The sequence below is a fragment of the Dipodomys ordii genome, unplaced genomic scaffold, assembly GCF_000151885.1.
Source record: "Dipodomys ordii isolate 6190 unplaced genomic scaffold, Dord_2.0 Scaffold24, whole genome shotgun sequence".
NCBI lineage: Eukaryota > Metazoa > Chordata > Mammalia > Rodentia > Heteromyidae > Dipodomys > Dipodomys ordii.
Window position 1 is genome coordinate 10,955,819 of NW_012267240.1, and position 13,136 is coordinate 10,968,954.

At 37.6% G+C, this 13,136-nt stretch overlaps 1 protein-coding gene across 7 annotated transcripts in view; it reads right to left on the reverse strand.

Moving 5' to 3' along the window:
• Mllt10 (myeloid/lymphoid or mixed-lineage leukemia; translocated to, 10) overlaps positions 1-13,136 on the reverse strand; it is a 198,626-nt gene that overhangs the window by 68,891 nt on the left and 116,599 nt on the right. For 5 of the 7 annotated variants that reach the window (XM_013014683.1, XM_013014686.1, XM_013014685.1 and 2 more), the window contains 2 exons: positions 8,265-8,520; positions 3,243-3,812 (listed from right to left, as the gene is read on the reverse strand). In XM_013014683.1, the coding sequence (XP_012870137.1) occupies positions 3,243-3,812; positions 8,265-8,520 (826 nt within the window). The remainder of the gene's footprint in view (positions 1-3,242; positions 3,813-8,264; positions 8,521-13,136) is intronic. The other 2 variants (XM_013014688.1, XM_013014687.1) reach the window with 1 other exon arrangement.

The following is a 13,136-nucleotide window of genomic DNA, read 5'->3' on the forward strand; positions in this document are numbered from 1 at the left end:
CACTTTGAGCCACAGTGCCACTTCCAGCTTTTCTCTTTTTGCTTATGTGGTGCTGAGGAATCGAACCCAGGGCCTCATGTATGAAAGGCTACCACTGAGCCACCTTCCCAGCCCATCTAGTTTTTTATTCTACATAATGAATAATAACATTTAGTGTTTCTTAAGTATTTAGCACTATGCTACTCAGTGTTCATCAGTAGTTCCTAATTCCTAACCTTACTATCATAAAGGAGGCATAATTCCCAAAGATAAATAGCATTTAGCCAAGCTTCTTCTACATAAAGACAGATCTTTTACTATAAAGTTTATTATTTTTAAAAAATAGTCTGACTTAATCATAAAACTTTTATTAAAATGTATAAAATTAAAACATATCAATTTTAAGTAAGCAAAATTCTCTTAGTTTTAATAAAACATAATAATTCTCAGACTTTAAAAAATTCTTGGCAAGTTAAATTTTTCAGACATTAAGTTTTGTGAAATAGTATCATCTATGGTTAATAGTAAAATAAAAATAATAAAATACACATTTTTCTGCCACAAATGTATCATAAATGCAGTCTCCTGGAGGTAAGCACTATTTCTCAATGCTAACAATCTTCTTACTCATGTAACATAGAGAAAAGCCTTTCAGGGATAGGAACCAATAAATATTTTAATTCCTTTAATTTGAAGATAGGTGTTTCAAATAAGCATTGAAATGTAACTTTTGAAATTCATGAATTTTAACTTAAGATTATGACTGGAAACTACAGGAATTACCAAAAGCAAGTGTTAGGCTTAATTTTCTCAGTAAGATTATCTGATTATCACACCTCTTACTAAAAATAACATGAACCTACTCTTTTCTGGGTAAACTGGTTTACACTTACTTTTTTTTAAAAAAAATCATTGCCAAGGCCTAAGATTTCTAGTTTCAAAGGAAACATACAGATAAAAATGCCTATTCTGCCGGGCGCTGGTGGCTCACGCCTGTAATCCTAGCTACTCAGGAGGCTGAGATCTGAGGATCGCGGTTCAAAGCCAGCCCGGGCAGGAGAGACCGTGAGACTCCTATCTCCAATAAACCACCAGAAAACCGGAAGTGGCGCTGTAGCTCAAGTGGTAGAGCGCTCGCCTTGAGCTGAAGAGCTGAGGGACAGTGCCCAGGCCCAGAGTTCAAGTCCCACGACTGACCAAAAAAAAAAAAAAAAAATGCCTATTCAAATATGCATGGTATTTAAATATGTTTAATGAACTTCTTTCTCACTGTAGTTTATTTCTCTCCCTTCTTAAACAGTGGTTCTCAATCAGAGGCAATTTCTAGTGCCCTGTGGGTGTTTAACAATGTTTTGAAATATTCTTTTGTTTATGTAGGGAAGGTGCTATTAGCATATATGAGTGAGGGTTATAGATTCTGGTGAACATCCTATAACATTACAAAGACAGCATTACACAAAGAGTTATCCAATCCAAAAGATCAATGTTGGTATTAAGAATCTTGTTCTTCCCCTCTGTACAGTATGTTCACAAATAAAATAAAAAAAAAAAAGAATCTTGTTCTTGAACCATCCTTAATGCTACCAAAGAAACACTTCTTTTATGGTTTCCACTCTATTATGGAAAAAAGTCTGACAAATAGGTCCATGACAGTCACCAAAGCTTCCCATCAAATGCAGAATAAATTCCCTGGCTGTATCTTTTTCTCTTCTTTTTGAAGAAGGCAGGGTGCCATTCCTGGGGCTTGAAGGGCCTGGGTTGACTTCCCTACATGTTTGTGCTCAAGGCTAGTGTTCTACTACCCAGTTCCACATCCAGATCTTTTGGTGGTTAATTGGAGACAAGAGTCTCATGGATTTTTCCTGCCCAGCCTGGCCTGGAACCACAATGCTCATTACTCAGCCTCCCGAGTAGCTAGGATTACAGGCATGAGCCATCATCTCCCATTGGCTGTACAATCTTGAGAAACACATTTACTTCTCAAAGCCACAAAATCGGGACATTAAATGTTCTTTACATTAACTGTGTTTTTGTTTTTATTTTGGTAATACTGGGGACTGAATTCAGGAGCTCCCGCTTGCTAGGCAGGCACTAGCCACTCCTCCAACCCCTTTTCACATGGGTTTTGAAGGATAAGATCTTATTTTATGCCCAGGCAACCATGGGCTATGATCCTACTTATGCTTTCCCATATTGCTGAGGATGGCAGGTGCACCTTACTGTATCCAGACCTTGTACGTCCCCATAGCAGGGATAACAGGCATATGCCACAGCACCTGGCCACAGACAAATATGTAATCTCTTGAATTCTCACATCTGTGGTGGACTGAAATGATTCCTGCTGCCTAAGCAGCAAGGCTTGAGCTACTATACCCAACTAAATGTTAAATGAGACATGAAGTACTTAACAGAACCTAACACATAACAACAGTTATAGTTACTACTTCTCACATCTGATCTTTATATATATATATATATATATATATAATTTTAAAAACCAGAAGTGAAATTTACAATCAATATTTATTAAATCCATTTTATATCTAAGACATAATTTAATAGATAAATGCTGATGCTCAAATCAATTGTATATCTGTCAAAAATATGCACTCTCATTAATTAATTGAAAATATTCATACCGCAACTTGCAGGCTATACAGAAAAATCCCAATGATGTGAATAATAACATATATAAAGTCATTTGTACTATATACTAATGACAAAAATAAATATAAATCATTTTTGTTAGATCCTGAAATAGAATTTTATAAATTTAAGTCATTTACACTTACTAAAAAAAATGTGTCAGAAAAGAGCTATATGTATGAAATTACTTCAAAAAGTGAAAACTAAAGCTGAAAGTCGGGGAAACGGGACTTAAAAAAAAAAAGGAAGAAAGAATAAAGAAAAGCACTAAACCCAAAAGAATGACTTTTATATGTTAAATGTGAATCCTAATTGGTGTTAAACACACAGTGCAGGTGATACAAAATGTAAGAACAAGATCAAGGTGTATCATAAGTAATGGATGACCAATGAACTATTTAGTATAAATATAGTTAACATCAGACTAGCGCCCAAACATTTCAACACCAAATTGTCTAATAATACTACATTTTTTCCATGAAGAGATTTTTTTAAATTAAGAAATGTTATGTTAATTAAGTACCACTAAGTATTATCATTAACAACTGCTTAAACTTTTCAGGGTAAAGCAAGAACATATTGGTGGGAGTGAAGAACAACAATGGGCAAATCCCTACCTGAACCAACTGGAGATGAGCCAACACTAAGACTCTGTAAACTTCCATTCCTGAGCAATGTAGGAGATTTCTGAAGACTAGAGCTTGTTATGCTTCCTGCAGCTGATGCTACAGATGATGTTGGTGAAGCAGAAGAAACTGAGAGATGAGAAACATTCTCTTGAGTTTTGTTCCCTTTGGGTCTGCCAGGCCCATGCTTACTTTGTTTATTTCCTTTTCTTTTCTTTTCCTTTACAGTTTCTTCTTGTATGCCAGAAGTTTGAGCTCGCTTATATCCTGCTGTAGGAAGGCTGGAGCTACCCAAATCTGCAGGTGAATTTTCAAAGCTTTTAGGCTGGGAAACAACAGCTGAGGTCACAGGATGACCAATTAAGGAACTAAAACTATTTACCCCCCCTTCCTGGCTTCCAGACTCTCCTTTATGTACATCTTTGGTTGATGACGACTGTTGGGAGTGAGTGTAACTGTCATTACGCAGATCTGAGTCTGTAAAGCTCAAGAAATCCTGGGGAGACTGTACTGAGCTTCCAGAGGATGATTTTACACTGCCTGGAGTTCCTGAAAAACTGCCTGTAGTAAAAAACAAAAATGGGATAGGAAAAGAAAAAAGTTTGGATGCAAAAGTGCCATGAGCAGTAGACATGATACAATCATCAAAAATAGGTAGGTTGGGAAAAGAAAAAGAAAAGTCAACTATAAAATTTAGGACACAAAACAGTATCACAAAGCTGGATTGCAAAAGGTTACTAATGAAATCAAGTTTATCTCTAAAATCACCTTTTCAAACACTCATTTTATAGTACTTGTTTACTCTTGAATTACAAGCTATTCTTTATAAAATTAAGATATAAAATGCACTTTATTTAACATACCTTTTATCATAGTATTCCTCAGTTCTTCCCCAAAACATTGTGTGTTCTGAGTAAAGTCTGAAGAATAGCAAAGCCCCCTTTTCAACAGACATGCAGTAACACCTGACAAAACTTTAATTCTCCAAGGAATCTTCTTTTTCAAATACTGAATATGTTCCCAATATACAGTAAGAATCACAATATCTTTCCTAGTTTAAGACAGACCACCAACTGCTATTATTCTGCTCAATTTATCCAAACGTGGATATAACTAAATATCCCATCTCATGTCTAAGTTATTATACTCTCCAAGTCTAGTTTCCATAAATCTGCATAAAGAAAACTAGCCCTAACATTCTCTTACTGTTTTTGTAAAAGACGGCACATGAATGAGGCAGCTTTCATACACCTTTTGCACAACTGTTTATTCTTTCTCTCCTCACTTCTATGAGCATGATTATTTGGTGTAAGAACCTTCCAGCTCCATTTACCTGGTCAAAAATTAACATGGCCTGGGAAGAAACAAAGTTTGATCCTCCATCTCATCTTATGAACCCACCTCATGTTTGCCAAATGATGCAGACAAATGTGGTGACCAAATAGCATGTTCATAAAAGTAAACTATACATATTTTATCTAAAGTGCCAGTAAACAAAAGCTCAAAATTAAAGTATTTCATTGGGCTGGGAAGGTGGCTCAGTGGTAGAGCGCTTGCCTTGCATGCATGAGGCCCTGGGTTCGATTCCTCAGCACCACATAAGCAAAAAAGAAAAAAGCTGCTGGGCGCTGGTGGCTCACACCTGTAATCCTAGCTACTCAGGAGGCTGAGATCTGAGGATCTCGGTTCAAAGCCAGCCAAGACAGGAGAGACAGTGAGACTCCTCTAATAAACCACCAGAAAATCGGAAGTGGCGCTGTAGCTCAAGTGGTAGAGCGCTCGCCTTGAGCTGAAGAGCTGAGGGACAGCGCCCAGGCCCAGAGTTCAAGCCCCACAACCGACAAAAAAAAAGAAAAAGAAAAAAGCTGGAAGTGGAGCTGTGGCTCAAGTGATAGAGTGCTAGCCTTGAGCTGAAGAGCTGAGGGACAGCACCCAGGCCCAGAGTTCAGGCCCATGACCAGACCCAATAAATAAATAAATAAAATATTTCATCAAAATAGAAATTTTGTTAAGTGTTAAATTTGTTGCACTGAATATTCACAAGAAATCTCATAAATTCACCTCAGCATTTACAAAGATTTTTTTTTGGGCGGGGGGAGGGAGTTCTGTCTTTGGGCTTGAACTTAAGAGACTAGGGCACTGTTCTTTTACTCAAGCTAGTGCCCTATCTACCACTTGAGCCACAGCTCCACTTACACCTTTTTTTGGTGGGGGGTGGGGGAGGGATGATGTTGTGCATAATGTATTGGAGAAAAGACTCTCATGGACTTGCCTGCCCAGGCTGACTTTAACTGAATAACTAGGATTACAGGCATGAGCTACTAACACCCAGCTGCAGAGATTCTTTTTTGTCACAAGAAATGTCTTTTAAAATGAAGTCTTAAGGTCTGGACTTTTTAATGTCTATATTAATAGTTCTAAAACAAGGGTTTCAAAAGTATAATTGTCATACTAATTTATAAAAGTTGTTTCCACTACATGGGAATCTTCAGGACTATGTCTAAACAGAAAACGGTACATATTAAGAAGCCATCTACAGGATGACAGGGAACTGGGTTTAGCTGGAGCCATCCTGTCTTCAGGATGAAGGAGGGTGAAGCCCCACCCCCAGGTGATGGGCGTGCCAGAACTCCTAGAGGCAGGGGAGGGGACTTGGACAATAGGTTATTGGGCCTGCCAATGCACTTGTGAGACTTTTTGGATTGTTTTTCCGATTTTTCTTTGCTTTACTACGCTCATGGCTCAGTTTCCTAACAGTGCTGAGTGCTTTCAAGGCTACAATGTTTTCTTGGGTGGTGTGTCTGCCTGCTGTCGCTGGCTTTCTAATGAAGACTCCTGATTCAACCTCTCAAAATGTGGCTTCTCTGTTTCTCACAACTGAATTCCAGTATAACATCATCAATCATTTTAAGGATAATTACAATTTGCTATGTCATTAGCAGCTACAGAAAAGTTCTTATCCATTCTAATTTGTCACCATCTGTCTTTATAGTTTTTGCTTTTATATCTAGGACTCAAATTTCACATAATTTCAAATGGCTCAAAACATTTAGTATCTGCGATACTTTAAATGCATATTTTTAAAATTTCACATACTGCCTCCCATTGGAAAAAATGCAACCAACTTCGTTCAGTACCTTACCTTTCAATTTCAACCTTTAAATTAAAAACTTAGAACTTAGTGTTAATAGTGAAGATCTTCCTTGTGGAAACAGTGACAATTCTAATACCACATTCCAAATGTGAATGAAGTCACATTTAAATAGCAATGTGGAACTGGGGTGTGACTCAAGTGGGACAAGTAAACTCAGCTTCTACCCCCAGTACCCAAAACACGAGGGGGAGGGGAAATAATACCTGTAAATTTTAGTGAAATCAAGTAGTATATTTGTTATTTCATTTTCTAATTATTTGTGCTATAAACAGTGCACACACACGCACACACCACAAGACTGGTTCTTGAAAATCTTCCAGCCCCAAATGACTACCTGCTACATTCTGGATGTGTTTATTATTAGCCGATGTTTCAACAGCAAAAAGAGGAGACAATTATCTTATATTCTTATATCCCTCAGGGAACAAAGAGTAAAAAAGAATGTATGGCATTTCTTCTACATATATTATATATGTTTATGTGTGTGTGTGCACGCATGCACACATGCATATATGCAACCATCCTGGGCTTGAACTCAGGGCCTGGGTCCTATCATTGAGCTTTTTGATCAAGGCTAGCATTCTACCACTTGAGTCACAGCTCCACTTCCAGCTTTTGGTAGTTAACTGGAGATCACAGTCTCATGGACTTTTCTGGCAAGGCTGGCTTTGAACAGCAATCCTCAGATCTCAGCCTCCTGAGTAGCCAGGATTACAGGCATGACCAACTGGTGCCTGGCTATTTACTAGTATATTTTCCTTCAACAGTTTTAACAGTTCTGTTTTTCAAAGTACTTATGTTCATGTTAAAATTATACAAAACAATCACACACACTGTAAAAGTAAGCTGAGTTACTTGGTTTCCCATAAAACAGGGTTTGTTATAGAAAACATAGCATAAACATTTAATTCCCAATTTCAGCTAAACAGTATATGGAACATAGTAATAAAATGACTGTAATATTAAAGAAGTAATTACTTATTTAATGAGTAATAAAATATTACTAACATTCAGCTTCACAGAAGATAGGTTGAACAAAATTCTACTCTCAATCCTACTTTGTAATAAATGCATTACTTGAAACCTACTTAGATCCCTGAAAAATTTTTAGTTCTTATTCACCTACTCAAGATGTAAATCTTAGCTATTTTAATGTTAAATTAAGAAAGGCAGGTTGAAAACAACTTACAGCCATGTACTTATGGCTCAAACCTATAATCCTAGCTACTTAGGAGGACTTCAGTTCAAAGCCAGCACAGGCAGGAAAGCTCATGAGACTCTTATCTCCAACAAACTAACTACTCAGGAAAAAGCTGGAATGGCACTATGGCTTAAGTAGATGAGCGCTAGCCTTGAGCAAAAGAAGCTCAGAAACAGTGCCCAGGCCCAGAGTTCAAACCCCAGGACCAGGAAAAAAAAGAAAAAGAAAACAACTTATCGAACCAGCACAAGTGGTCATACTTGTAATTCTTGCTTCCAGGGAGGCTCAGACCTGGAGGATGTGAGACTTTCCAATTAACCAGCAAATTGCCAAACATGGATCAAATAGTAGGGTACCAACCATGAGCAAGCAAGACAGCCAAGTGAATTTTCAAGGACTGAATTCAATCTAGCATTTAAGTCTATGTATACTGAATGACTTCTATAGAGTAAAAGGAAGTGCTCTACCTTTCATAGCTTTTCTCCACAACTATTTAAGCATTAAACAGAAATGTTACATTCTTACACAACTCATGACAGAGAAAAGTAAGAAAATCTTAACAAAACATCAGTTAATTAGATATGCTAAAATGATCATTAGTTATAAATAAAAACTAATCATCAGAACAAGTACTATAACTAAACACCATAATTAATACCTTGTGGAAAGGGGCTAGTTGCTGACACAGTTGTTCCTGGATTTCTTCCACCAGCAGGCTTCCTTCCTCGTTGACCTGAGCTGTGAGCTGAAGATTTCTTGCCTTTGCCCTCAGATCCTCTAACTTCTGAAACATCTTTTCCACTAGAAGTATGTGCAGACACTTCCTGGAAATTTGCATTTGTAAATCTTGCCGTCGTATCTTCCAAGCGCTTCAATGATCCAGATATAGAGTTGTTGCTAGTGCTTGTGTAAGTCTGACATTTTGATTCAAAACAGGGAAGAAAAAGAAAAAAAAAATAACTGATTACATTTGAATAGAGAAAACAATAAATGACACATAGATGATGATGATGATGATGATGATGATGGGTACTAAACTTGTAAAAGAAATATGAAAGTTTCAGTTCTAGAACAGAGACCATCTACGTAAGAAAAAAATCATGCAAAAACAATTTTTAAGTCTATAAATACCTTTTTTAATGATTCTGGAGAAACTAAACAACACAGACTTTTCTCTTACAATGAGCTACTTACTATCTCTATGCCTACTACTATTTTTAAAGAAAGTGTATCTTGAAGCCGGGCACTGGTGGCTCACACCTGTAATCCTAGCTACTCAGGAGGCTGAGATCTGAGGATCATGGTTCAAAGCCAGCCCAGGCAAGAAAGTCCGTGAGACTCTTATCTCCAATTAATCATCAGAAAACCGGAAGTGGTGCTGTGGCACCCTGAGCTGAAGAAGGACAGAGCCCAGGCCCAGAGTTCAAGCCCCACAACTGACAAAAAAAAAAAAAAAGGAAAGAAAGTATAACTTTATAGGATAGTTACTTGAGGGTTAGACTGCAGAAATTAAAAATAGCACATATTAGTCACATTTACTAAGTAACTCAAACACCAAAAGTGCTCATTTTTCTTTTTTAATGGTACTAGGGTTTGAATTCACTGCCACATGCTTGCTAAGCAAGTGTTCTAGCACTTGACCCACATCTTGTCCTTTTCCCTTTTAGGTCCTTTTCAGACAGTCTCATTGTTTCTGCCTTTGTACTTCTAGACAGCAGTCCTCCTACTCCCTCCCTCCCAATGTAGGTGCATGCTACTCTAGCCAGCATATATATTATGATGGGGTCTTGCTAATAACATTCTGCCCATGCTGGCCTCCAACTTCAGTCCTCCATATCTCTATCTAAGCTAAAAAGACATCCTACAAAGTAAAAGATCTTTGCCATCTGACACGTCTAATTACCAGAATGTATAAGGAGTTAAAAAAAAAAAACCTAAGGCCCTAAATAATCAAGAACCCAGTTAATAATTAAGCAAAGGAGACAGTTGTTCCTGTTGTATTTCTTAGAAGAAATATAAATAGCCAATAAATGCATGAAGAAATACTCAATCTCAGGCCATAAAGAAACTGCAAATCAAAACAACACTGAGATTCTATTTCACTCCAATCAGAATGATCATCATCACCACCGCAGACCATTTTTGCTACAGGAACAAGAAGAATCCAGTGACACAAAAGCAACACATTCTTGGGGGTAGGGGAGGAGAATGTAATAAAAAAGGAGAATCTACAAGAGGTTCTTGGGAACCCTAGAAATTACAGAGAAACCACCAAAGCAGAAGAAAAGAAACAAGAAATCTGGAACCAGAGTTCAGCTCCCTTGGCTAAGAGCAGGGAACTAAGAAGATAGCAAGGAACACTAAGTAAAATCAAAAGGGATCACCAAGTTCAGCTATAAGGAAAGCAGACACAATCTGCAACCTTACTATAGCCTATGGACTCTGGCAGTGAAGACTAACCTGTGAGAGATTGAACTAAGATATTCATTCAGTGTCTCCTGTTATCTCAAACAGTGACAGGGTGTCACAATCTTGAAAGTTTCTTTCTGGGAGTCCAGGGTCCAGAAGCAATTACAACAACCCATGTGACATTTTACCATAGAATATAGGTATAAATCTCTTATAAGACACTGGGAAAGAAAGGAAAACCAGGTAGCAGAGAACAGCAAAATTTTAAGCTGCACTATCATGAAATAGAGGTTTCAGAACACATACTAGGCCAGAAAGCTGATGTACCTGGTCCTGGGTTATGAGTCCCACCACAGAAATTGCTTCAATACCCAATTCCTCTGGATAGAAATTGCGCAGTATGGAATGTGACACTAAGCTATCACAGCTCAAAAAAGCTCAACCTTGTCTTAGAGGCAATGTGCTACACTTGACAGTGGACGTCCCGATGAGCCAAATATTAGAAGCACCAAGCATCAGCTTAACTCTGAAGACTTTCCCCCATGTAAAGTCTTCCTTCGGAAGGAAGCAAAATCTTCCTATCTAGGTATAAAACAGCCACTTGTAGCCTGTAGAAGTCTATATATAACTACATATAAGTCTATATATAACAGACAAGAAAAAACAAAAATTCGTATTTGTTACATGAAAGTCTATCTTTGTTCCTTTATTGGCTCAAGTGTTTTTAACATTATATTTGTTTGTATAGTTTTTTCCCTTCTATTTCAAATAAAGACCTTTTAGTTTATACACTAACATAAATCTATCATCCCTTCCTTTTTAATCTTATATTTTGCTTCTCCCACTTAGCTTTATCTGGGATTATACCTGAACCCATTACCTGTCTTTTAGTATTCTCTTTTGAATCAGTTTTATCCCTTGCCCCCATAGGCCCTCACCATTTATGACCTCATATTTATAAACATAACTCTCCCCTTATCATACCCTGTTGCCCCACCTCCTAAATCTTCCATAGTATTCAAATTCATACATATGTAACTAGATAACCTGGACATCATTTGTTTCATTTTATGATTTTTCATGTTCTACTTTCTGGGTTTTGTTTTGTTTGTATTTTTACTTTCTCTTTTCTTAATTTTTTTTCTCTTTTTCCCACCTTGATTGTTGTTATTAGCTGTTTTTTAAATTTCTTTTTTTGTCGGTTGTGGGGCTTCAACTCTGGGCTCAGATGCTGTCCCTCAGCTCTTCTGCTCAAGGCAAGCACTCTATTACTTGAGCCACAGTGCCACTTCTGGTTTTTTCTGGTGGTTAAATGGAGATAAGAATCTCAGGGACTTTCCTGCCCAGGCTGGCTTTGAACTGTGATCCTCAGAGTTTAGCCTTGTGAGTAGCTAGGATTATAGGCATGAGCCACCAGTGCCCAGCTTTAAATTTCTATGTATGGAAATAATTCTCATCTCCTTGTCACCACCACCACTCCCCAGCCCAACATAGCATTAACTAATTTCTTTTACTTCACTCCACCCACCTTTCCCATTAACTTTTTAAGAACTAAGAGACCCACCCCACATAAGCAAATACCTAGTAATATCCCAATGGAACTATCCCCTCAATCACCTTCTTGAATAAGAAAAATCTTCCTAGAACACAAAGATACACTTTGGGTCCTATAGTCACCTAAACAGATCAAAGCTGTAGTAATGATTTGTCTTCATTAGAACTTAACAAAAACACAAGAATATAGGTTGTCACTTATAATACCCTTTGAAAGCAAGCTTCCTCAACCTGAGTAGAGCATAGTTTCATACAGTGTCTCTAGCACTGAATTCAACTATTTGTCATCCAAGACACACTCCCCCAACTCATAAACAATCATCCATCCAACTATTACCTCGATTCAACAAAGGTGCAAGAAACTGTCAACTCAGAGTATACAGATGGAAACCGCCATAAATCTTAAACCCAGATGCGCAAATCTTAGCAAATGATCGTGATATTGATGAATCAACAAGGCAATATATTGCCTTCAAAAGCCATTAATACTACAATAAAGGACTTAAGTGAGAGTCAAGAGAAAGGAAGTTGAAATGATGAGCTCAATGAAACAACAAGAATTGTTAATAAAATTAAGAAACAAGTTGGACCCCAGGTTAGGTCTGTAATTCTAACTACTTAGGAGTCTAAGTCTGAAAAAATTTAAAGCCAACCAAGCAGACAAAATTCAAGAGATTTTTATCTCCAATTGAGCAGCAAAAAGACAGAAGTAAAGATCTGGCTCATGTAGTAAAGTGCAAGCCAGGAATGAAAAATAATAATAGTAAATAAATGGGAATGTGTGATGCCCAGAGTTTAAGCAGTGGTACATCAAATCAAATAAGCAGATCTGTAAAACACTGGACACATTCCAATATAATATGAACAACGAAAAGTACCAAAAATAGAAAAAAACAGCTGAATGAAATTTTAAAAGAGAATGCAGGATTTAAGAGGAATTCAATAAAGATACAGAAATGTTGAAAAGAAAAAAAAAATAATCATGGAACTAAAGAACTCAGTTGCCAAAGTCAAAAACTCAATCAAAAGTGTGGGTAACAAACCCTATTACACTATTTGTGGGAATGTAAACCAGTACAACCATTCTCAAAAACAGTTTGGAGATTCTTCAAAAAAACTAAACATAGCCAGACGCCAGTAGCTCACCCTATAACCTGAGCTATTGAGACTGAGATCTGAGGATCACAGTTCAAAACAAAGCTGAGCAGGAAAGTCCATGAGACTCATCTCCAATAAGCCACCAGAAAACCAGAAGTGGCACTGTGGCTCAAGAGGCATAGTGAAAGCCGGGCGCAGGTGGCTCACGCCTGTAATCCTAACTACTCAGGAGGCTGAGATCTGAGGATCAAGGTTCAAAGCCAGCCTAGGCAGGAACATCCGTGAGACTCTTATCCCCAATAAACCACTAGAAAACCGGAGGTGGCGCTGTGGCTCAAGCGGTAGAGCGCTAGCTTTGAGCTGAACAGCTGAGGGACAGTCCACAAGCCCTGAGTTCAAGCCCCAAGACTGACCAAAATAAACAAAAAAAAATCCTTATAAACAGAATTCAACAACACGTTTTTAAAAA